The 24,569-nt window shown below is 51.2% G+C and overlaps 1 protein-coding gene across 2 annotated transcripts in view; it reads right to left on the bottom strand.

Moving 5' to 3' along the window:
• The window catches only part of GATB (glutamyl-tRNA amidotransferase subunit B), a 73,916-nt gene that overhangs the window by 9,255 nt on the left and 40,092 nt on the right, over positions 1–24,569 (bottom strand). For both annotated transcript variants that reach the window (XM_058666761.1, XM_004588171.2), the window contains exons 6-10: positions 19,563–19,676; positions 17,418–17,502; positions 16,726–16,770; positions 13,693–13,882; positions 2,121–2,254 (exon numbers count right to left, since the gene is read on the bottom strand). In XM_058666761.1, coding sequence (XP_058522744.1) covers positions 2,121–2,254; positions 13,693–13,882; positions 16,726–16,770; positions 17,418–17,502; positions 19,563–19,676 — 568 coding nt within the window. The remainder of the gene's footprint in view (positions 1–2,120; positions 2,255–13,692; positions 13,883–16,725; positions 16,771–17,417; positions 17,503–19,562; positions 19,677–24,569) is intronic.

The raw sequence follows: 24,569 nt of genomic DNA, 5'->3' as shown, positions 1-24,569 counted from the left end.
TTGTCCCCCACAGCCTTCCCTGAGTGCCATCGAGGCCCTGAGACACTGTCTCCTCCATTACCTCTCTAGGGACAGCTTCTGCTACTGGCCATGGTGTGCTGGATAGTAGAGGGGAGTTTCAGTGACAAGTCACAGCTGGGAGCAAAGCCAGGGGCCACACTGACGCCTGGGGGCACGCATGGAGTGTGGCAGGCCAAGTGTGAGGCTTACACTACACAGCTAACCTCTAAGTCGGCACCTGCTGGAACCTCCTGTCAGTGAGTGTGTGTCTCCACCCACCCATCCTGGGCCGGGAGACCGCTCAGACAAGGGTGCTGCAACCTACCTGGAGGCCCCATGGGAGTCTCGCTCACTGTCCACGCCCTCGCCTGCTGCCCCCTTCTCACAGCGTGCCCTGTCTCTAGTGGCTGTGACACCACCTCTCTCCTGATCCCCCAGCACACTTCTCTCCCCTCGGCCTACTTCCTTGCTGCTCAGACATGCCAGGAGCCTCAGCTTCCTCCTTCAGCTGTCCTCGCTTGCCAGAGCCTGCCTCCTGTGCCATCTGTCTGATGCTGAGGTCACTTGCTGATGTCAGATACTCCTAATTTGCAGCCAAGTGCATGTTTACCCTAGAGCGTGGGTCTGCAATGCCACAGCCTCACGCCCAGGCTCCCCTCAGGAGGCTCACACGTGCTGGTTCCTGCACCTGGAAGGCTGTCACCTGGAGGGCTCTGCTGGCCAATTCTCCTCCCCCTTTGCCAGGGCCCGGGCCTGCCTTAGCTCTTACTGCCGTGCCCTCTTGGGGTCCCGCCACCACGGCTCTGCTATCACGTGCCTCCAGGTCAGTTCTCCGGGACAGGGCCTGCACCTGCCCTTCTCCCGGCTCAGCGCATGGCACAGGGTGAGCAAACCCAGGCGTCCCCGGCCTGCTGCGAGCTGCGGACCCAGCCCTCTCCTGCACGGGCCAACCCCTGAGCCAGAACGAGGTCTGCCCCACGAGCAGCTCACACTCGGCCTTGTTCAGAAGCGGATGTGGTGATGCCTCCCCCCACTGCCTCTAAGCTCGTTCCTCCTCCTAGGGCTCCTCTAGCCTGAAGACGTGCCCCCACTTCCCGTTGTTGTCTGGGCATGAAATCCAGACACTGTGCCAGTGGCCCCAGCGCCTGGGCATTGCTCACCAACAGCCCTGAGAGAAGACCAGCCTCTGCTCTGCTGCCTAGCATATGACTGAATGCTTGTGTCCCCCTCGAGTGCACGGACCAAAGCTCTGACCCTTGGATGACCCTTTGACACGAGAGTGCTGGGAGATGGGCGCCTCGGGTGGGCCAGCGGGCTGGGCTGAGCCGCCTGGCCGAGGCTGCGCGATGGGCTCAGAGCCCACACAGGGAGCTGCAGAACTGATTTTCTGCTTCTCCCACCTTGAGCAAGGCCAGCTACAAGCCAGGAAACGGAGCAGCCTGCTCCACCATCTTGGACTTCTGGGACTGTGGGAGAGCAGTGCGGGCTGTTTAAGCCCCAGCCAGCTCAGGAGCTCCGAATGCCCCCAGTGCGGGGCTGGGGGCAACCTGGGATCTTGGCAAAGGCTCCCCGGGTCCTCCACATGGCTCTAGCCTTCCTCGCAGCCTTGCTCCCCCGCACCTGCCTGCCTTAGCACCCCACCAGCTCTGGCTATCCTGGGTCCCCCAACATGCTTGTACTTGCTCTTGAGCTGGGCTCCAGCAGCCCCCTCCCTGGGCAAGGCTTGCTTGCCTCTTGCCCTGTAGTGTGCACCTGCAGCCCCTGTGTATGGCTTCAGCTGAATCGGGGCATTGCTGGGTCGCTGCCTGCCTGCCTGCCTGCCTGGTACTTCTCTAAGGCCTGAGTCCCCTGCAAGGACCCGCCTCCCTGGTTTTACTCATCTTGGAGCGGCCAGCCTCTTTGCACAGCGCAAAGGACATGGTGTTGTGTGGGAAGTTTTATATTTTTGGAGGGGTCGGAGAGCATTTTTAGACTCTGGAGGTCACAGGGGGTGGGGAGGGGTTGTTGTCGTGTCTGGAGTCCCGACGGAGCTGAACGTGGAGCCTAGCTGCCCTAGTTCGGTGGCTTCTGGACTACAGGGGCCGGGATCAAAGGAGACAGGAGGCCCAGGCCGCACTCACCTCTCACTGACGGCGAGGTTCTGCTGCTTTAAATAGCCCAGGAAAGTGTTGAGGACCCAGCCAGTCACCTTTTTTGGCTCTGCCCTAGTTTCTTTTATCACATTTTGGAAGAACTCCAGCAGCCCAACTTCATTCTGTAAAGGAAAAAAAACGAATTACATAAAAACTCCCCCCCCCAAATGAAAGATCAGCAAATCCGAGCACTGCCCTCCCTCCCCCCGCCTCCTTGAATATAGCCACTCTTCCTGTGCCGCGCATTCCGATGTTACCAGAAAATTCTCCTTGCTTTTAGGAAGGGGCCGCTATGCATTAACAAAGCCTCTCCTCCAAGGAGCAAGCCACCTGAGAAGGCCTTGACTTGGATAACCCAAGGCCAGTGAGGTCCCCCAGCCCCCACAGGTCCTCTGTGCTTGGGGCCAGCCAGGGTTGTGGACTTCAGCCTGGAGATGCAAACAGGCCGGCCACTTCTGGCCTAGGTTCAAGGCCCTTTCCCTTTTCAGGTCCTGCCCTTGACCGAGTGTCCCAGGGATGGTTAGAGAGGAAGGGAAGGGAAGAGCAAAGGAAGGAGGAGCCAGGAGGATGCTCTGCTTCTGGAAAAGCCGCACAAGGAACTATATTCCTCTTCAGGGCATCTCAAGAGGCAGACAGGAATGGTTCTGGCACGTTTTGAAAATGTAGAAGAATGTGGGCACACGGGGCCCAGTGAGGCCAACTCCATGTGGAGAGCAGCTGGCTCCTAGACTTCCTGGGCCATGCTCAGGACAGCCAGCCCTGCCTCGTCCTGCCCGCGGTAGCAGCCAGCTGTATGTCCTCACCCCTGCCCGAGCCGGAGCCACACTGCCCGTGCTCCCTGTGTGAGCAGTGCTGAGTCAGGGCTGTGGCGGCGTGGAGAGACGCAACGTTTCCCACCACCTGGGAATATCTGGTGACGTCACACGGGAACCACACCCACCCTCAAACACCGGAATTTCCATGCCGCCGTGCAGGAGTAACAAGGCACTCAGAAGTCACATCCCTGTGGCAGAACCAAGACGTCTAGCTAAGTCTTCCCTGGGTATTGTGTAAGAAAAAGAAAAGCCTGCGCCACTCCCAGGGGGAAGCTGTGGTTTCTAAGTGCAAAGGTACTGTTGTCATTAGCAGATTTCCCACACCTGCTGAAACTCCACTGGAGCGACACTTCCCTTGAAACATTCCAAGTTCACAGATAACTAAGGCTGCTCCACCCACTGCCCCACCCGACCCTTCATCAACCTAAAGAACTTTCCAGAGAAATAAGATCCTGGGGGTGGGGGGAACCAGACATCCTTACCAAACTGCCCTCCGAGTTCAGCTACCATAGAAGCTGTAATATATACACAGCACACAGTGGCTGAAGAAATTCCATAATAATGAGGGAAAAAGATTCTACACGCCCTCTGTGACAGATCAGCTCTCTGGTGAGAAGCCTACTGCAAAACCCCATGTTCACCCCTGCATTTCCTCTGCAAGACGACGCGGTGACTCTGCTCTTGCTACACCAGGACAAAGGTCACTTGGGCTGACTACAGATGAAGACAGATCCAGGCAACACAAACAGGAAGTCCTGCCTATTGAGGACGTCTGCAACTCCCTGAGACTGAAAACCACTATCCCCTTCACCTCCCACGGGCCGCATTCCCCTGGTTCCAGCCTAGACCGCTGGCCCGCAGGGGGCAGTCGCTGGTAGGAGGCGGGCTCTAGGCCTTGCTGAGGCCATCTAGAAACACTGCCTACTGCGTCTGAACGCACAAGCTAGGCTTGGCTGCTGAGATGTGATGAACTGCCACCCCATCCCCTTGGGTAGCTCTTCTGGGGGACAGATACCGTGGCAAGCCAGATTTCTGGTTGTCGATGTTGTATCTGTGCTGTGCTGAGGCCTCTTGGAGCTGAGGCCGCGTACCTCACTAGGGCATTCGTGACTTCCAGCCACAATTGAAAGCGGATGTGAAGTCTGTGACGGGAGTGTGGGGGAGTGCAGTGGGGTGAGCTGCAGGGGCTGGGCCTGGAGGAGGCTGAGTGGCCACTACTGCTGTTGCCCGAAGGCTGATGGATCAGTGAGAGCTGGCCACACATGGCCTGCATTGGCTGCTACAGCACAGGCCTGTTTGTCACCAGGGAACGAACACACACATATGCAGTCTCATTTTCTAGTTATCTTAGTTTTTCTAGCAGACTGGCAAATGCTAATACGCTTGGCGCAGCTCTCAGAGGTCTCTGGTGGGCCTGTCAGTGCCACCATCTGGTTTGCTGAGAAACACAGTAATTCCCTTCCAGAAAAATCCTAGGCAAGAGCGAAACACAAGAGCCACTGTTTTAGGGGCCCTGAGCAACCTCTGCAAAAGGCAGGCGTTCGGCTGAGCGCTGATCCATCCCACACGTGACAGGTCTTGGCCGCCTGGCGACTAGGTCTAACCGTCCCTTCAGAGCCCATGGACGTGGCGGGGAGAAGCGGTCTCATCATTTGTAGAACATCAGACAGCTGTATGGCTTCATGACCAGGAAGCATCTTTTTCATATTTAATCGAATTTCCCCAAAGCACTCAATTACATTTGGAGTCAATGCAGGGTCAGCCTCTTAAGACGCTAACAGGAAGCCTCAGTTACTAATGGCTTTGTCGACTGATCCACACGGGCGGGAGGCAAGGCTGAGGGATGCCCTCTTCATCTGCCCCACCTGCTCTGAGGGATGGGACCTCAATAGACCCCACAGAGGGCCCTGGCGGCAGCCCTGCCCAAGCTTCTCCTGCATTCTACCTTCAGAGGAGGAAGGAGGAAGCCTTCAAGTTGGCAGAGGATGAAGGTCCGATTTTTCAACCGCAACTATTGTTCTAAGTCACATGTCTAACGGAGGCCTGACATGAGGCTGCACTATATTTGTAAGCAGAATACAGTTTGCTAGAGACAGCTACCCAGAAGCAGACTGATGAAAAAGCAGGCGGAACAATAGCTGGTTATGTGGCAGGGAGAATCCTGGCAGCTGCTGGAGCCCCGAGTGGAAGCCTGGGCTGGGGGCAGGCTCCCAGCAGCACAGCCTGCCCGCCCATTAGACATGGAGTAGGCAGCCGGACACGGCAGCAGCTACCACTACTACTAACGATGACAAGGACAAGAATGGTACAGAACAACAGTGGTTACAAAGGTGCTGTGTACTGTTCTAAAGTGCCTTCTTTCTACAAATTCCTTCAATCCTGCCCACGCCCTCTGCACTAACTTGCTTGAGGCCACACAGCAAGAAAGCAGAGGAGCTCGGAGTCAAACTTCTGCTTCATTGAACACGTGCAATGGCCTCTGACTGCCCGCCTCTCTGGAGACCAAAGTGAGCAACCATCAAGCAATGAGCACCTCAGAAGAAGAACCTCCCCATTATTTATTCCACAGCTGCCAGCTGCTCAAAGACAGTTATGATATGAACGTGGCTGTAGGGACAGTGGTGTGGCTTAGCATGTAAAGTGTGGCCTGCGACACCCGCATTCCTTATGGGAGCTTTTTGTGTCTGTCCCAACTGTTCCACTTCTGACCCAGCTCCCTGCTAATGCACCTTGGAATGCAGCGGATGGCAGCCCCACTGCTCGGGCCCTGGCCTCCCACATGGGAGACTCACATGGAGCTCCTAGTTCCTTTAGCTTCGGACAGGCCCAGCCCCGGCCACTGTGGCCATTTGGTGGAGTGAACCAGTTGACAGAAGATCTTTCTCTTTCTCTCCTTCATCCTCAGTAACTGCCTTTCCAACACAGTACATTTTTTTTTTAGGTATTGCAAAAGCTTTGCAATTAGCTTAAGAAAAAAAATGGCAAGTGTATCTTTCTGCTTTTGCCAATGTACATCAAGCCATGTGGTGCTCAACACACACACACACACACACACACACACCCCGTCCCCAGCCAGACAGGAAAACAGCATCACACACACACACGCACACACACAGGCACCCAGGGGTGGGACAGTGGCCAGAGCTCCCCTGGGCCCACAGAGTTCTCCAATACCTGCCGATGCATCAAGACGAAGCCCATGATTTCTCATGTGGTTTTGAGGGTGAGCATGTGGCATTTTATGGTTTTGCACCCTGATCCCCTGACATGCGTTTCTCAGCAGCGGGTTTATACCTAACAGGGCACACCACCCCCGACAGAGGCAGTTCCACCTACCCCTGCACCCCGAGCGGTAGTGGTTTCAACAGGGCACAGCTCTCTCGGGTCCCAATGTGGCACAAACCAGCACTATATCCATCCTCCATGGCGCAGAGGTTAGGGGACAGTGGCTGAGTTTTCTGGAAACAGGAGCAGCTGTAAAACTCTTTCGGCAAGTGCTCCTTATGGGGACACAACAGGGAGTTCACGGGTGTTGGAGGGTGCTGGAGGCTGGTGAAGGAGACGTGCCCCTCCATTGGGGGTCTCCAGATAGCAAACCGGGCCTCGTTGCTGCCATCTACAGGATCAGGGCACTTGCACAAGCTCTGAACTGACCCATGGGGCAGGGGAGGCCCTGCCGCCCGTGCTGAGGGCACTCAACTAGAGGTAGAGGGCTTGGGTTCGTTCCCTCACGATTCCCACACAAGGCTTCTCCGTAGCCTGGGAAGCCCCTAAGATCCGAGCAGAATGGCCCACAGCGGTCCTCGCGTGGTCTCTGGAAGCACACTCAGACCTATCCTGCAGCAAGCCGGGCCACCAGTGCTCTTCAGGGAGGAAGCGTAGACAAGTTTACAACTCTGAGAGGCACCGACTCTGGGTGAGATGTGTGTATTGGAGGGCGGGGAGTGGGGAGGGGCAGGGACCAGTTCGGGAAGCAGAATGCCCCTTGGATAATCAAAATACAAATAACTGAGCTAAGAGAAGTTGTCAGCAGATGGGCATGGTCAAGGAACATGACCTGCCATGAGGAGACACGGGAAGTGTGCTAGTGGTAAGTCCATTGATGGTTTTGAGACACAGTTTAGTGTCCGTACAGCCACAACTGCCCAACAGTCCCAGTGTAGGGGAGAAGCTTCTGGGCTGCAGCCCGACGACAGTAATGGTGCTGAACGGCTGTGGGGACCTGCTTGTCTCCTCCGACATCTGCCCAGGAAGAGAACTTCCTGCACAAAGAGGAAACTGGGCTTTGGGGTGGCTTGGGGACAGAAGCTCCCGTAGGTCCGTGAGACTGAGCACCTAGCACTGTCACTCCTTCTTACACTTTCTCCATCCTGGGCAGGTCAGATGGCGCAGAGCCCAGAGTGCCCTCCCGGCTCCGGCCAGCCGCCTGTCCCCTGCACCTGAAAGACGGGAGCTGCTGGCGGTGCAGGGCCACAGTCGGAAGATGCAGCTTCCACTCAACTTTACCACAACACAATGTGTGCGGAGTTCACTGTCCACACACCCTCAAGCTGCCAAGTGCCGGATACATTGTGGAAAATGAAAAATAAAATCAATTTTGAAAACTGCATGGTGCTGAAATATGGTGCACAACAATGTTGGCCAAATGGATTTTCCTTCAACAGTGGTTAGAAGGTGAATGCTTTACACCTCTCTGAGATGGGGCGGCCTCAAGCCAGTCAATATGGTTTCCGATACTACTTCAAACTATTAGCTTTAAGGCAGAGTACTAAATATGGGATACATGGCGATTTATCATTAGTTTATAGGCAATTCACCCAGAAAGAAAATCGGGCCATTTGTTGCTGACTAGGGATTTAGAGCCAAATTCACGAACAACAATCCGTTTAAGAGCCAATGGCTGCTGTGATTGCTTTTCTGCCATTCTGGTCCTCGGAGACACCGGAACCTTTGCTGTGATGTCAGAAACAAAAGGATTATGACTTTAAATGGGGAAGAGCTGGCTGGAGAAAATGAAGCTGTTTAGCTGAGCTGACACGTTTCAAGGCTGGATGCAGAACAGGCACACACGTGTGACAGGGCAACCCCCCCCCACACACACACTCACTCAGGCCCCTGTGGCCCTCGAGGCCCTGGGGCAGCATGTGGCTGGCCCTCGAGGCCCTCCTTCCTTGGCAGCATGGTCCTGGAAGTCTGCAAACCTCTTTTCCAAGCTTCTAAAAGACAATGGCATCTTGCAGGTGAGCGTGCCATCCTGCCATCCTCTCTTAATTGGGAGAGTAATAGCCCTGGCTGCCCTGGCAGGATCCTCTCAGTTCCTGAGTATCAAGGGCAGGATTTAGAAGGAATTTTGTTCCTTTTTCAGTGTTCCATTTCCCTGTGTGGGCTATGCAGCAACCTGGCAAAGCTGACGTGCCTGCACTGGAGGCACGAGGCCCTGGTGCCAAGCACAGCCAGCCCTCCTGAAGCACTAAGCGGGGGTGTGCAGCACAGGTGTCAGTCCTACTCACTACTTCACACACCGCCTGCTGCCATGTGCCAAGACTGAACAACACGCAGTGCCAGGTCCATCATTCTCCGGCCCTGCCTTGGGTGGAGATGCTCTGTGATGACTGAGACAGGAGAAGCCAACCACACTAGCTGGAACGCTTAAGAAACGCAGTAAGTAGTGACAATCAAGATGGCGGAATAGGGTAAGGACACGTTTAAACAGACGGAGAAATATTAACCAGTGTGAAGCAGAGAGGGCACATTCCAGGAAATAGGAGAGGACAGAACAACAGCAGAGGGGTACCTGGAGACTGACAGACACAGGAAAGCAGCGAAAACAACGGTGTGGTGATGCAGTGACTGATACCCCAGCGGCATTCAGCAAATGGTGATCTGAACTCCACCAGCAACCAGGTGGACAGGGATGTTTACTGGGAGCTCCAATGGTGAACCGAGACAAAGAACTGCTCATCCTGCTGGTCTGTTCGATTTGACCAGGAGCAGAGACAGAGCAGCAGGTCCCAGACGGGCAGTGCAGGAACAGGGTGAATTTTACAGCCCAGTCCACCCCCTAAAACCCTCTCGGGCACCATGTTATTTAAGGAGGCAAGGGCTATGGGGCAAGACTGCACATACATGGAGCTGGGAGTGAACTCATTTCTGGCTCAGTGAACTGCAACATGGCATCCTACAGGTTCCAACCAAGACAGGTCCAGGCAGCTCTCAGACCTGACAGCCAGCAGATTAAGAACTCTAGTAGTGGCACATCATGCGCCATTTCTTACAGTGTAGCAAAGAATTTAAGACTGCAGGGGATAACAGTGAATTGAGCATGGTCTTGGTCCAGTACTGGCCATCACAGTCATTTGAGAAGTGAGCCAGAAGACAGCAGCTCTGTCTCTCTCAAATATATTTTTAAAAACAATAATAAAGAAAAACACACATGGACACACTCCTGATCATTCTAAGAATTACTCTGGCTCCAAGCCAGATTCCTTATGCTAATAGAATCTCATTTTTCACAATACTAATACCTAGGTCTCAGCCTCCACATGTCTATTCCTTATCCTTGCGGATGAGGTCAGAAAGCAAGGCAATCTGACATAACAAGAAAGCAAGATTACCTAAAAAGAGGTCGAAGTTTCAGGTGGGCCAAGACAGTATGTCCCGAGGAAAAAAATATTAACACAGGCTTTGCTTTGTGAGGGCGTTATCAGAAGGGTGTGGGAGAAAAAGAAAAATCAGAAGGTAGATTTCTAGATTGGATTTAATGTTCCAAAGGAACCAGTTGAGGAGTTAAGGGTCAGAGAGCCCAGTGAGTTGCGCATGGTCATGGTATGTGGCAAGTCTGAAGTAGTATTTCATGATCTCTTGCTCAAAGATCAAAAGGAAAAAGCATGTACAATGTTATGATTTGCTGAGCTGTCAAAAGGTGGTTTATTCAACTGACCTCTGGAAATGGGGATGCATCCAGCAAAACTCTCATGGGCACTAAAACAGTATCCCATTCATGCGTCCATCCATCCATCCATCCATCCATGCATTCAAGTGCCACTTAGTATGCAAGAGGCTAAGGTATAGGATTCTATAAATATCAGCAATCAAGTTAAAATATAGAATTCCTAGAGTAGGCAGGCGGTGCGGCAGTTCAGCTGTCATGGAGGATGCCCATATTTCTCCAGGAGTGCTCTCTTGTTCTTATTCAGGTTCCTACTACCTCACACCAGACAGCCAACAAGCAGATGACTCAACTGCTTGGCTCCCTGGCACCAACACTGGAGACCTGGATTGAGTTCAGGGACCCTGGCTTTGACCAGGGCCTGGGCAGTGAACCAGTAGATGGGTGATCTCTTTCTATCCACCTCTGTCTCTTTCAAATAAAAATGAAAATAAAACGTCTACAAATACATAACCCGGTGCTTACTGTACAGTAAGATGCCCAGATAGATTAAGGATTGAGGTCCTCTCCTGCTTGTGGATTGGGCATGTGTGCGGGGGTGGGCCTGTGCCGACTGCTTCATTTTTAATCAGCTATCCTCGGGCATGCAGCATGGAGCCACTCTGCGCGGCGCACCTCCACCGCTGCTATTTATTTAATGAATACTCCTGGGCACTCTTTAAATTGAAAGATGGTTCATTAGATTTGTGCATCTGCCCTTCTCAGCAATCTGTTGTGTTCCTGATGAAGGCAGGAAAATACTCGAACCGATCATTTCTGGTTGTGTTATGAGAGACTCAGCTGCCAATGATTACAAAATCACAAAGGGCTCAGGCACTGCCTAATTTCAGGAAAATAATTTGTCTGAGTCATCCTGTGGCTGTTCCTATCTTGTTCTAGTCTCACCCTGGACATTTCAGGTACCAGCGCTTTTGGCAAACAACTAATGAACTAAATACATTATCTGCAAGTTAGAAAAGTAACACTTCCAAGATAAGTCAAAAAGAGTTTCAAAAAGAGTTAACGAATACCTTCCTTCTGGAAGCTGTCCTTTTTGTGTCAACCAAGTTACTTACAGCCTCCTCTGGGTTTCCATCCTACATTCTTCGTCTCCTGTGTCTGTCCCATGGGCTGTACCTGGGGGGGTCCTGTCTACATACCAGAAGTCTTTAATAAGCTCATGGAAAAATGTAGATTATGAAAAGACTATGCCTGGACTTCAAGGTTTTTTTTTTTTTGGTACCAAAATAACTTCTAATTCCATTTCTTCATGAACTTCATGAATTTACTTTTAGAAGTTGAAGAAAAAAAACCTTTGTTTTTGTCTCGGTACCTGCTAATGAAAGCATCAATAATGAAAACTGGGTCTCTAAGCAGAGCCTAAACTACTAAGCCACACTCTGACCTGTTTGTTACCCTTCGCCACGTACTCAAAGCCTACTAGAGCTTAGCAGTGAAGACGCAGGAAAAGGCTGGGACACAAATACAGGTGCAAAAACATCGCTGCCCTCACAGAACTCATGTTCAGGATGGTGAGGCCTACACTGTCCTTGCCACACATCAAGGCCGACTGCACAACCTCGCCTAGCTGCCCTCTGCCTCCTGGAGCGGAACTGGCTGTGCCAAGCAAGACGAGACTCTGCAAGATCCTTTTGCTTCTCTTGTGGAGAAAGTGGATACACAAAGATTGTTTTTTAATATCATATTCGGGGACTTCTCTAAAACAGGTCTTAAGCAAAGAAATGGCAACGCAGCCTGGCTCCCCCAATGGCTACCCTGCGGGGCCGACTTTCGCCCAAGGGGTCAGATGCCACCCAAAGCGGTGGCAGAGGTCTTGGAGGCCGAGCAGCCGGCTCCTTCCCCTACATAGGCTGGCATGAAGTCGTGAGGTGCAGTGTGGTATTGAGCTTGAGTGGGTTAGAAACTTGAGCAGCCACGATAGAGGTAGAGATGTGGATGGCTGAGGCTCACTTTGTGACGTGTTGCAGCCAAACCGTGGGAGGAAGGAAGAGGCCAGTGCAGCGGTTCTCCGACAGTCTAACTCCTGCCTTCCAGCGCTGGCGCTGTGCCAGTCTGTGTTCTGAGAAACAGAGAGCACGGGATGGCCCTTGTCCTCAAGAGGCTGAGCAAGACACACTTATAGGTAAATAATGAATAGACAGCCGACGTGACAGCCATGGATAAGGTGCCACAGCAGCCGACAGGTGGCTGTGAGCAGCTGTCTGAAGCACTTGAAAATTCCTGACCAGGCCTAATCGTTATTGGTGATCAATGAGGAGTTTTCATTATATGGTTCTCTGGAAATTTCTAGAAGTTTCTTTGTCCTTTTCATGGAGGACAAAGAGTCATCATTTCTGTAGCACAGTAGATGGAATGGGACATCATGCTATGCAAAATAAGCCAGACATGGAAACACAGATAGTCCATGTCAGTGCTCAAATGTGGAGGTTTAGAAAAACCAAAAAACAGTCAATCTGAACTAGAACTAGTAGTGGCAAAAGGACAGGAGGAGGCCGGCTCTCAGGTACCACATCCCAGTCAGATGGAAGTGACAAGTGTTAGGGTCCCCCCACAGAGCAGTGGGCTACAGCTCACAATGGTGCAGTGTGTTCTGTGGCAAGACATGGAAGAGGACTTGGGGGCTCCAAACACAAAGAAAAGATACGCAAATAGCCTGGCTGCCTGGTCCGGCCATTTCATGCTGTGCCTATGTCGAGACACTGCACCGTAACCTCTATAAAAATGGACAAGTACTACATGGTAATCAAAATCTAACAAAAAAAAAGGTCAAAAATATTTTCTAAGAGAATCATCCTCCAACAAATATCCCATTGCCTGCCTTGTACTATAAACTGCTGGGTGTCTGTTATTACAGTATATAAGCAGAAATAAAAATACAAGGGTACATCAAAAAGTCCATGGAAAAATGGAGCTAGATGGTGAATTTATTGTGGTGCACAAAATACTGTAAATCCATGCATGTAATGGGCCTTCAGAGTTCCCGGAAAATATGTATTATGTTAAAAAAAAATACTCATGGATTTCAAAATCTGCTTTGCACCACAATAAATGGCTCCTTTCATTCGGTCTTCCCTGGAGCCTCCGCAGTCCCCTTGTGTAGCTGCTCCTGCATTCCCATGTGGATATTACTGACCACTTGAAATGCTTCCGTGGGGCCTTCTCCTCAAAGGCAGAGCGCAGCAGCCCCGGGAGGCAGGGCGGCGACCCTTTCCGCTTCCTCTCTCCCGGACAGGAAGAAGACAACTGTGACCAAACGCTACTCTCACTGACGCCCATCACTTCAATGCTGCCCCGTCAAAGGAAACCGCAAAACCCCAAACAGCTCTGAAAAGGATGAAAACTCCCCCGGCAGCGCTGAACAGAGTCAGGCTGTCCGCCGGCTCCTTCAGATGCTCAGACAGCCAGCCTCAAAGGACGCAGCATTCGGTGCCCAATGACCGTTTCCTCTCATGGCTGGCAAATCACTGGCAGGTCTGGAGCCCCTTGCCTCCTGCCAGCCCATCAGAAACCGAGACACTGCTTTTCTGCTGCCCTGCAGACCCGTGGCGGACCCTCAGAGTCTGTACTGGCTGCTGTGAGCAGCTGCCCCTTTCCACGGACAAGGCGGGATGGCGGTGAGATTTTACTTCCTCTTGGGCTTTCACTGGGAGCACGTGGCGTCACCCGTCACCGCGAAGGGAGCAAAGTCCAGAAGCATCTGGGCCAGAACTGAGGCGCTCCGCAGGCACCGCGTGGCTGCCCGGGCGGCCAGCTCATGTGCGGAGCTGGGTTAGTTCCAGCCCGCCTCAGTGCTTACCAGCAGCGTGAAGCTGTGCTCGGGCCGCATCCCGTACTGTTGAACGAGCCTTTCCCGGGTCACACTGGGGAGCTCGGGAAGCAGCTCCCGGATGCGGTCGATATTGATCACCTGCCGGGCGTCGGCGCCTGCGGGCAGGGACGCGGAGTCGTAGAGAAGCAGAGGAGGCAGGTTGGGTTCTGGCATGAACCTGGGCCGAGAGACAAGATGGGGCCTGAAGCTGAGGTAGCAGGACTCGGAAAACCCCAACTTATCTCTAGTATGAATGTTTCTGGGCTCAGACACCACATTACTTTCTGATATCCTACAATATCTATTCTGTTTCCAAGGCATTCTCGGCAAGTGTTCAACCCACCCGACCACCACCCTCCATGCTTATCTAACAGTGGGCCAAACGAGCCACCCAACTAAAGTATACAGCCAGGAGACCGCAGAGGACAGTGTGGGGAGCGGAGTGCTAAAGCCACTCCTGGGACTGGCAGGGGCCTTTGCAAGACGGTGGCTGGCCCAGCGAAGCTGGTCTCGCCAGCAGGTAAACAGGAAGTCACAGGGATAGGCTAATGCCCCCGCTGCGATTGCTGGCCTATCATAGCGTCAAGTGGACCCATGGGGAGAAGTGACTGGTGAGAACTATATAAAAGCAGCCGGTAAAAGCTGGATGGGATGGACGGACGGACAGAAGGACGGCGACAACGAGATAGACTGGGGGGCGATGAGGAGAAAGATTGGGGAAAGAACGACGGACGAAATGGGAAGAACGGGGCAGCAGAGCGGGGAAGAAGGGTTTAGATCTTCGGGTGGAAAAGTTAAGGCGTACGGGGAGGAAAAGCGGCAAAGAGCGATACAGACAGAGGCAGTAAAAGCAGTAGAGAGAGACGGGGACAAGAACGGAGAAATGCAGCAGAAAATACGGGAAGGAATACGAGAAGAAGGGTGGCGGAAAGAGGGCTGGAGAAGCGGGGAGGAAAGCTAAGGCCAATGGGGACAGGAGCAGCGGAGAAAAGGATTTAAATGCAGCTGCTTTTGGCAGTGAGGGGTCCGGTTGCGGTTCTGGCTTTTCCCGGATCTTCAAGAGTGTGCCTCGTCTTTTCAGTGTCACTGCTGGGTGGCAACAGGACAGGACAGGACTGAATGAGCAGAATGAGAGTGCTTTACCCTGAAGAAACATCACTTTGCTCCATTTTAAATTCCTTCTCTTTCTCAGAGTACTGGTATGACAGATGAAAAGTTACATAGAAATGAACTTTTCTTCTTGAAGAAGACATGACTGGATGGGCCACACTGGGCTGAGGACAGGGGAGAAGTGGGGGAGCATGGGCACACTGCCTACAGGAGCTGTAACGGCAGGTGCACCGTTGCTTCTTCACAGCCATGTCAAATCGCAGAGGGTGAGACCTGATGAAACTACAGACTTGAGTTGATAATGAGGCATTAATACTGGTTTATCACTGTAGCAAGTGTACCACGTTAATCCAGGATGCTAGTGCCAGAATCCGGCAAAGGTGGAGGAGGACAGGGGAGCATATGAGAACATGCCGTACTTTCACCCTCTGCTTTGCTGTTGGTCTGACTGTCCTTAAGAACAGCTAAAACGTTGGGCCCGGCGGCGTGGCCTAGCGGCTAAGGTCCTCGCCTTGAAAGCCCCGGGGTCCCATATGGGCGCCGGTTCTAATCCCGGCAGCTCCACTTCCCATCCAGCTCCCTGCTTGTGGCCTGGGAAAGCAGTTGAGGACGGCCCAAAGCCTTGGGACCCTGCACCCGTGTGGGAGACCTGGAAGAGGTTCCTGGTTCCCGGCATCGGATCGGCACACCACCAGCCATTGTGGCTCACTTGGGGATTGAATCATCGGACGGAAGCTCTTCCCGTCTCTCCTCCTCTCTGTATATCCGGCTTTCCAATAAAAATGAATAAATCTTAAAAAAAAAAAAACAGCTAAAATGTGAAGCTGCGTCACTGCACATAATCACAGGAAACAAAAATGTCCCTTTCCTCTGCTCTATTCCGACAGCAGCGCTTTCTCTCTACCCATTTTTGTCGAAGAACTTATGTAAACGCAGGATAATGCACAACAAATGGCGGCTTGAAAGCAATCCATCAGCAGCGCAAGCAATTCATCACCTCGTGCCAAGTCCCCGCCAGGAATCACTCTGACTTCCGAAGGTGCGAGGAAGCCAAAGGGAGGCATCAGGCAACCCGCTGCCCGTGCCGCTGTGGGATCGAGCTGGGGCTGCTGGCCGAGTTCAAAGCCACCCTCCACGCTCAGCATGAGAGCAGCAGCAGCAAGGAAGAACCAAGGAGGTTCCTGGGAAAACCACAATGGACCCAGACAATGAAAGCCACAGAAAGAATCCTCCCTTTGACAGACGCGGGGGGCGGGAGGGTTCACAGTGAAGTTCACTCTAGAAGCTTCCTGGTCTCTTCTGTCCCACCTAACAATGCTCTGTTTGATTCTCTCTGGCAATGGCAGCTACTCAGTTACCGTCCTGCACGTCACCAAGCTAAGCGAGCTACACTCAGTAACTGTTGCTCCACAAACTTCAATCTTGGCCAACTGTTCAACTCAGTGGGAGCAAAGCCAATGTCTCCTCATTATTTGCTTTACTTGTGGATCTAGTTGGAGGCGTCTCTGTTTACTTTATCCATGGAATAACAGTACTTGAGGTCTGAAAGAATCTACCTTCAATACTCCTCAGTACATTTGCTTTTCTCATTTTTTTTTCTTTCCAGCATACTGGATCTGTTACGGCCTGCAGCCCCACCTCAACTGCCATTCTCTTAGCTCAGCTCGACACGCAAGAGTGAACAAGTTTTCCAGCAGCTGAACCCCACCGCATGGAGCAGCCAGATGCTATCAAATCAAGAAAATAGTTCTCCTCTCATATATACAAAGAAATAGGAAGTCTCAATTTCCTATTTCTGAACTGTACCACCAGTGGCTTCTGACCAGGGTCATGAAGATGATCGTTAACTGGATGTGAAACTGACCCCTAGCCCCAACCATGCTGTGGCATTTTGTCATAAGCGACAGTCACCTGTAGTCTTGCTTCCCTTCTTTGTCTCTCATGGGCACGGTGCACCTGCAACAGTTCAAGAAGAAGACGAGAGATGAACACCGGCCACGGCACTGGTCTACCTCAATGCTGGCCAGGGTATTCCCCTCCCAAGGAGGGATCGAGGCAAACTCATTAGGCTTCCAGAGGAGACACATACATAACCACATTGACAAGTAATAACAAAGGAGAGAGGAATTTCAAGAGTTACAACTAAAAGTACAGAGGACTGCCTCAATGTTCTCGGGCTGCCAGCCAGCTCCACCTCTAGGCTTCCGAACTGTTTTCTCCATTCTGCTTAGAACATTAAAAGCCTTATAATTCTGAGTCAGAAAATCAGGATCAAAGTTAGCTCAACAGCAACAACTCCACAGTCAGGTCTCTGCCCTCTAGTTTAAACCGGTGCAGCTCTGTTACATACTTTGAGGAAGTAAACATTCCCGTCATGAGGCAGATACACCGGAAGCAGGGCAGGACCCCAGAGCATGTATCACAAGCCTGGGTCTGTGTCCACCTGTACAGCCCAGCAGGGTACGTCCCATCCCGGTAATGAGGATGAACCAGTGCAGAGAAGCTAACGACCTGCTTCCAGGCCACCGGGATGGTTTGTAGTCAAGCCCAGACTCCCAGACCCCACCCAACTGCGGTCCAGATGCTTACGGAAGCAAACTCACCCCAGCTTGTAATCAAACGAGCGAGTCTCATTCAGAATTTCACCTCCATTCTCAAGTTCGCTGATTTGCCGCTGGATTTCATAGTCTGCGAAAGCATAATTTACTTAGTATCGTGTTTTGATTATACCTTTCATCCACTCAAGCACTAATTAGAAACCTTTCTCAATCTTCAAGTCAAAAATAAAAATAATCAGCATGTAATAACCCTTCCCTTCTGGGCTGTACCTCCTTTTACAGCCATCACAGGCAACTGACGCCGGAGAGGGCTGCCGAAGCCCTACCCTGAGAAAGATTAAGTGACCCAGGCAGAAGCAGGGCTGGAAGCAGTGTCTCGGTCTGCTGACTTGGATCTAGCATTGGCATCCATCAAAGGTTTGAATCCAGGATCCACAGATGGTTCAAATGATGCCATAGCTCCTGAAACTCTTGACAAAATGTATACCTGTAGAGAGGGTCCAGAATTTCCATTCTATTTTCAAACAGATTTGTGATCCACCACAGATAAGAACCATGCCATGTTTCCTCGTCTAGACAGGCTGTGGGAACCAACATGTATTCCCCACAGCTTGGCCATGGAGAACAGCCTGAGCCGCCCCTTACCTCCGCAGCCCACCAGGCACCATCTGCCCTGGCCCAAATCCAGATCCCTTTCTTGGAACTGCTATGGTACAGCAACCCCAGAATGCGGCCTGTGCTCACTCTGGCTTATGTGAAAACAGTGCAAAGACCTGCCCTCAGGAGAAAAAGATGAAGAACACACGGCCCTAGCTCAGGCCCCAGCTCAGGCCCCAGCTCAGAACCCAGTGTGATTCTCTGTCAGAATGTACCTCAAGAGGGCGCTTCAAGGAAACAGAGGTTGGTGATGGCCAAATGCAAGCCCCCTAATTCATCATGGATGAAATTACCTGAAACATCTCAGGCTTTCATCACCATGACTTAGAATAGGTCTCCCCACCAACTTCATTCTGTTTGTTCCAAACTTTGTCATAAACTTGGAATCCAAGGGTTTTCCCTGATTCAAATCTCCCATCATTGTAGAAACAATCTATGTGTCTCATGCTAGAGACCAGGTTCACACTCTTCAGTCCATTTTCACATGGAAACTTCTTCTACCTTCCCCAACCTGTAATTTTTTTACCTCTGCCATTTATCCTGAAAATTACAGACCCAGAGTACCTTCACAGAGACTGGTTCACATGACTGGGTTTGATCCAACACTAGAGTGATCTTTTCCGTAGAGTTTCTAATACTTACTTTGACAAGACACAAGGCACTTAGACATTTGGCCACAGCCATGGTTTGGGACTGCAATCAGCTGTTGTGTTGCCTGCACTACTGAAGGGATGAAATTTAAATCCCTTCCCTCCCTCGTCTCCAGATAACTTCAATTCTAACACAGATTTTTGCTTTCCTGAAATATTCTCCCCTCAGATTCACAGTCATCAGTTTCCAATGGGACAATCTTGGATATTTGCCTTGCTAAGCTATTCCATTTTAATTATTATTGCACATCTGTCATCCAAGAAACACCCAAGGCGTGTGACCAATACTTGAATGCATAGGCACAGGCAACGTGTTAGTCAAAAACAGGGAAGGAAAAAAAATTAACAAGTTAGGTCAAGCCATGCCAGGCCAGTCTAAAATGAACAAATGTGACCTCAGAGAGTTCAGGTTGGTCAGGAAAAAACCACTGTGACTGGTAAGACACAGCCACTGGACTGTGCAACTGATCCTTACAAGGAGGTAGACTCTGGTCCTCCTCTCCTTGAACCTGCTCTGAACTTCAGTAGCTTTGAGTCAAGTGTGTTGGAAAGGGCCTCAAGGATTTTTCCTCACCTTCCTAGTACATTCCCATTGTCAAACAGGGAGGTCAGGCTCAGCAAATGAATGAAGAGAAACCACATGGGTTGAAAAGCCTAGCGGACATCCAACACAAAGACCCCAACACCAAGGTCATGTCAGACCTGTGCTTCGGCTCACTTGCCAATTTCCTACAGCCACATGAGTGCGTGCCTCACATGAGACAAGCAGCAGAATCATCTTTCAACCGCCAGAACTGTGAAAATGAAAGTCAGTGTGGCTTGTTAGGCAGCAAGAGGCAACTGACACAACAAACTCTATCAGATGCAAACAGCTGACACTCACCTATGGCCTTGGCCAGGAACCTGAAGCTGTTGAGATTCTTCACTTCGGTCCGAACACCCAAAGGCTCCCCGGGGTGGTGTACAGATATATTGGCATCCACTCTCAACTGGCCCTCTGGAAGAAGAGGAAGGATAGCTATGTAAAAAACTCCATAAGGCAACATGGCTTTCCCAAGGTGGGAGAGCGTCAAGGGAAGGCGCAGCTCACATGACCACCATCAGATGCCCCTGATGGTAGAGCAGGCAGGGAGGGCCCTGACATACATGGCTGAGACCTCTGTTCCCTTGGGAGGTGTTCTGCTGCCGTGTGCACACTTGTGCACACACTGGAGAGAAGAGATACCCGGACAGTACCAGCTGGGAAGTTCTCATTTATTTTGGGCTAAATAAGATTTACTGAACTGAAATGGAGATTTACTCTGCAGCTTTATTCAAGGTGTTTCTTTAAAGTGTCCAAGCTGGGGTAGAGAAAAGGCTGCTAAATCCTTACCTGCTAATGCTGCTCTGCTCTAGAAGGTGGCTTTTCTAACAGTGACTGCAGATGGTTTCTAAGGGAGACCCTGACAATTTACAGCTGACATTTGGTTCTCCCCTCCTCTGTGCTCCGGGTACTGTCATCATCTGTTCTTTTCACAGACATGACTATGAGTCCTAGCTGAGTATGGTGCGGATTTGCTGCAGCAGACACAGGGCTAAGGGTGTGGTAGTGGGCTGTCTGTGACCAGACCAAGGAGGGGCTGGCACCCCCAAACCTTTTCAGATGTAGGGCAAAAACCCCAAGAGCAAAAAGTGACAGGGGGAGAGGACTAAAAGGCTCCTGAGGAAAGGAGGGAAGTTAAAAATCCCAAGACAGAGATGCAGATGAGAAATAATCCTATTTCTCACCCTCCAAAGCTCAGATTCTCCAATTCATTTACAACCATTGAAGCAACAGAATGAGAAGACAAAATGCGGGATTTAGTTTTTCTGGGTAGGTTCTTTTTATGTGAAGTTATATCTTTTCTTAATCTGAAAGAGTTAAAGAGAGAGGAGAGGCAGAGCTTCCCATCCACTGGCTCACTCCCCAAGTGGCACCAACAGCTGGAGCTGGGATAAAGTGAGGCCAAGAGTTTCTCCTGGGTCTCCTACACAGGGGCAGGGGCCCAAGGACGTGAGCCATCCTCTGTTTTCCCAGGCCACAAGCAGGAAGCTGAATCAGAAGTGGAGCAGTCGGGACATGAACTGGGACAGTGCTGGTCCCCTTGGTCCTCTTCTTCTTAAGATTTACTGATTTTTACTGCAAAGTCAGATATACAGAGAGGAGGAAAGACAGAGGAAGCTCTTTCGTCCAATGATTCACTCCCCACATGAACACAATGACTGGTGCTGTGCCGATCCAAAGCCAGGAGCCAGGAACCTCCTCCAGGTCTCCTATGTGGGTGCAGGATCCCAAACCTTTGGGTCGTCCTTGACTGCTTTCCCAGGCCACAAGCAAGGGGCTGGATGGGAAGTGGAGCCACCAGGATTAGAACCGGCACCCTTATGGGATCCTGGCACATTCAAGGTGAGGACTTCAGCCGCTAGGCCACCGCACCAGGCCCCCTTAGTAATATTCTAAGTTAAATTGTAGGAGCCTACGCTGCGGCGCAGCATGTTAAGCCACTGAATGTGGTGCCAACATACCATATCACAGTGCGGCTGTGAGGCACGTCTATTCCACTTCTGATCTGCCACCTGGGAGGGCAGAGGAATATGGACCCTGTCACCAATGTGGAAGACACAGATGGAGTTCCAGCCTGCTGGCTTTAGCCTGGCTCAGTCTCGGTTGTTGTAGTAGTTTGGGGAGAGAACAAACAGACAAGATCTCTCTCAATTCCTGTCTCAAAAATCAGTAAATTATTACTTAAAATGTAATCTGCCAAGCCTGGGTGTTTCGGTGGGATGAACAGAAGGATCATTTTCCAAGATTCCACAACAAAAGCAGTAACACGGTAACACAGAAAACATGAATTCTGTGCCACAGTAGGGAGACCCCTGGGACTGAGCCAAGGACTCAACTCCACAGCAAGTTCAAGATCATAGTTGTCTCTTCACCTCTACCTCTCCGCCCACACCTTGGGAAAAGGGATGAGCCCACTCTGTGCCTTCAAATGCCACTTTGATCATGGTGAGGGAAACGAGGCTTTTCCACCGAGAAGCTTCTATCTCACCACTGACTTCTCAACATGGCCATGGAAATGCTATAACCTGTTTATTTTGTAGTTTATTTAATTTTATCTGAGATGGAGGGGGGGGGGAGAGAACAAACCTGCCTCCTTTCCAAATGCCTGCACCAGCCAGGCAGTGGCCCAGAGCTGGGAGGTCAACAGGGTCTCCTAAGTGGAAGGCAGGGACCATCAGCACTGCTTCCCAGCGTCCACACCAGCAGTAGGCTGGAACGTCAAGCCAGAGCCGGGAGCTGAACCCACAGACTCTGATGTGGAATGTGAGCCTCTCTCAAGAAATAAAAAAAGACGTATGCTTACTTATTTGAAAGACAAAGTGACAGAAAGGGAGAGACAGAGAGAGGTCACCCATCTGCTGGCTCACTCTCTAAATGGCCACAACGGCCAGGAGGCCAGGAACGCCAACTGAATCTCCCACATGGATCGTAGGGGCCTCTCCAATATGAGATGCTACAGGCAGCAGGTTAACCCTCTGTGCCACAATGCCAGCCCCAATTATAGGTTTCTTTAACCAACATCTTAACTACAAGGCTAAACGTCCACCAGACGGGTTGCTATTTTTTTTTTTTTTACTTTTTTTTATAGTGGCTTTATTTATTAATTTAAAATTTTTATTTTTGACGTTTGCATAATCAGGGTAGGAAGAGTCAAGGATTAGGGGAAAGTGGATGATACTGTTTTACACATTTTGTTTTTCTTCCTCCTGTATCTAGGGGAGGGGGAGATATAAGGGGAAGAACCACCCCAGTACCAGGGGATGCAGAATGGCCACCCAATGTCATCCTAGGGTCCCCGATGCAGAAAATGTTGAGGGGTATGCTCAAGTGGGTTAGATAGTTCTGAGATGCTGTTAATATCGCCACTCCAAGGATGAGGAAATCCTTCCAAAGTCGTTTGGCTGTCATGCTCCACCTCTGAGTCTCCATTCGCCCAGAGATTTGCTGTAAAGCTTCACTGGGGTAGCTGATCAATTTGTTCTGCCCACCTTTCTCTGCAAACCAATGATGATGCAGCCCAGCTCAGCTCTGCCCACCACAAGCTCAGCTATCACATATCAGGGAGAACTGCAGCCCAGTCAGAGTAACCCCCAATAACTGGCCTCCAGCCCTGGTTCCTGTGCCTCCCAGCAGGTGCACATCCCATTCGGCTCTCGTACACATCATGGGACACTGAGCCCAACCAACTCCACCCTCCAGCCCACACTCACACCAGCAGTAACACTGCCTGTCTAGCCAGGCCGCCCCCAGTCCTGGTTCTCATGCTCACCAGTGGGAGTTGCAGCCCATCAGAACGTGAAGGGCTGTTATTTTTAGAAACCTTTTGAACAAGTTACACTTCTTGGAAGCTCAAGAAATCCCTGCTGCTCAGACATCATCAGACTCTCAAGTCAGAAACCTCAAAGCCATCTTTAACTTCTCTAATTTCTTTCCTGCTTCTATCTAACCGATAGCTAGATCTCGTCAGGCCATTCCCCTAAACGGCCCTCGTACTTGTTCCTTTCTTTCCATCTCCATTGCAGCCACCTGGGCCAAGGCCTCGGTCCCTCAGGCCTGGGTGACAGGACCACACCGTGAGCTCCGGACAGAGCAGCGAGCTGCCTGTCCAGTCACCACCACGGCACTAGGACCTCCACCCTGCCACAGCACGGCTTGCAGCATTACTGCTCCCTGCAGTGCACAGGCAGTTCCCATGAGGTGGAGCTCTTCTCTGCGGGGTGGTAAACAGCCCTCGTCCGTCTCAGCCATTGCACAGGAGAGCTCCCAGCCCCGCAGGGAGCTGGCTGCACTCCCCTCCGTGTCTTCCATGAGCAAGTCTCCCAGTGACCCGGTCTCTCTTGTTGTCAGCTTCTCTTCCCTCAAGGTTACAAGCCTTTGTGGCCTACCTCTCCAAGGAAATCTATACCCACAGGCTTCTATTGGTGGGTCCTCCAAATTAGCTAAATGCAAGGGATCTGCAAAACTTCGTGGGAAACGGAATGAAAATCCAAGTTTATTTCCGTACAAAAATGTCTTGAAATTGATGCATAGTGCTTTCATATGCATATGCATTTTCCATGAGCTTCAGGAAGATCACTTGTACACACAGACTTCACAATATTTCTGCATCAAAACAATCCATTTTTTCATTTCATTTTTCTGAATCCTTTGCGGTCCCCTTGTACACACAACCACCGTCTCCTGTGAGGAGATGACACAAAGGTTGGATTTAACCCGATCTTTACAGTGGTAGGCCCCTGACCACCGGGCACACATTCTAGCTTCCCTCTTGCCTCGCAGGGACATGTCTTTGAGTTCTTTCCTCCCTCTCCCAATTTGGCCATTAATCTCTTCCTCAGCGCTGCCTTTGAAACAAGCATATGCAATAGCTCTAGAATCCACAGAAACCACAAAACCTATTTCCCTAAGCCCATTTCCCACTCCATCATTCACTCAGTCCTCACTTTTCTTCTTTCTAGAAAATTTCCTTACATGTTTCGTTGATTGCTGCACACACTATCTCCCCCGTATCACTTAGACCCAGCATGGCTTCTCTTCCCGCCTCCGTAAATGCCTGTCAAAGTCACCAAGAACCTCCTGGCTGACAAATCCAGGGGACCCAGGACACGGCTTGTGCTTGGCTTACTGGCCACCTTGACAGCATGTGATATGTCAACTAACCTTTCCTTTTCCTGACTCAGCGCCTGTGCATCCTATTGCTCTTGTTCTTTTATAAAAAGATTTATTTTTATTGGAAAGTCAGATATACAGAGAGGAGGAGAGGCAGAGAGAAAGATCTTCCGTCCACTGGTTCACTCCCCAAATGAC

Source organism: Ochotona princeps, chromosome 7 (genome assembly GCF_030435755.1).
Source record: "Ochotona princeps isolate mOchPri1 chromosome 7, mOchPri1.hap1, whole genome shotgun sequence".
Classification (NCBI taxonomy): Eukaryota; Metazoa; Chordata; class Mammalia; order Lagomorpha; family Ochotonidae; genus Ochotona; species Ochotona princeps.
The sequence above is the reverse complement of the archived record's forward strand: the minus strand, read 5'-3'. Positions and strand labels throughout refer to the sequence as shown.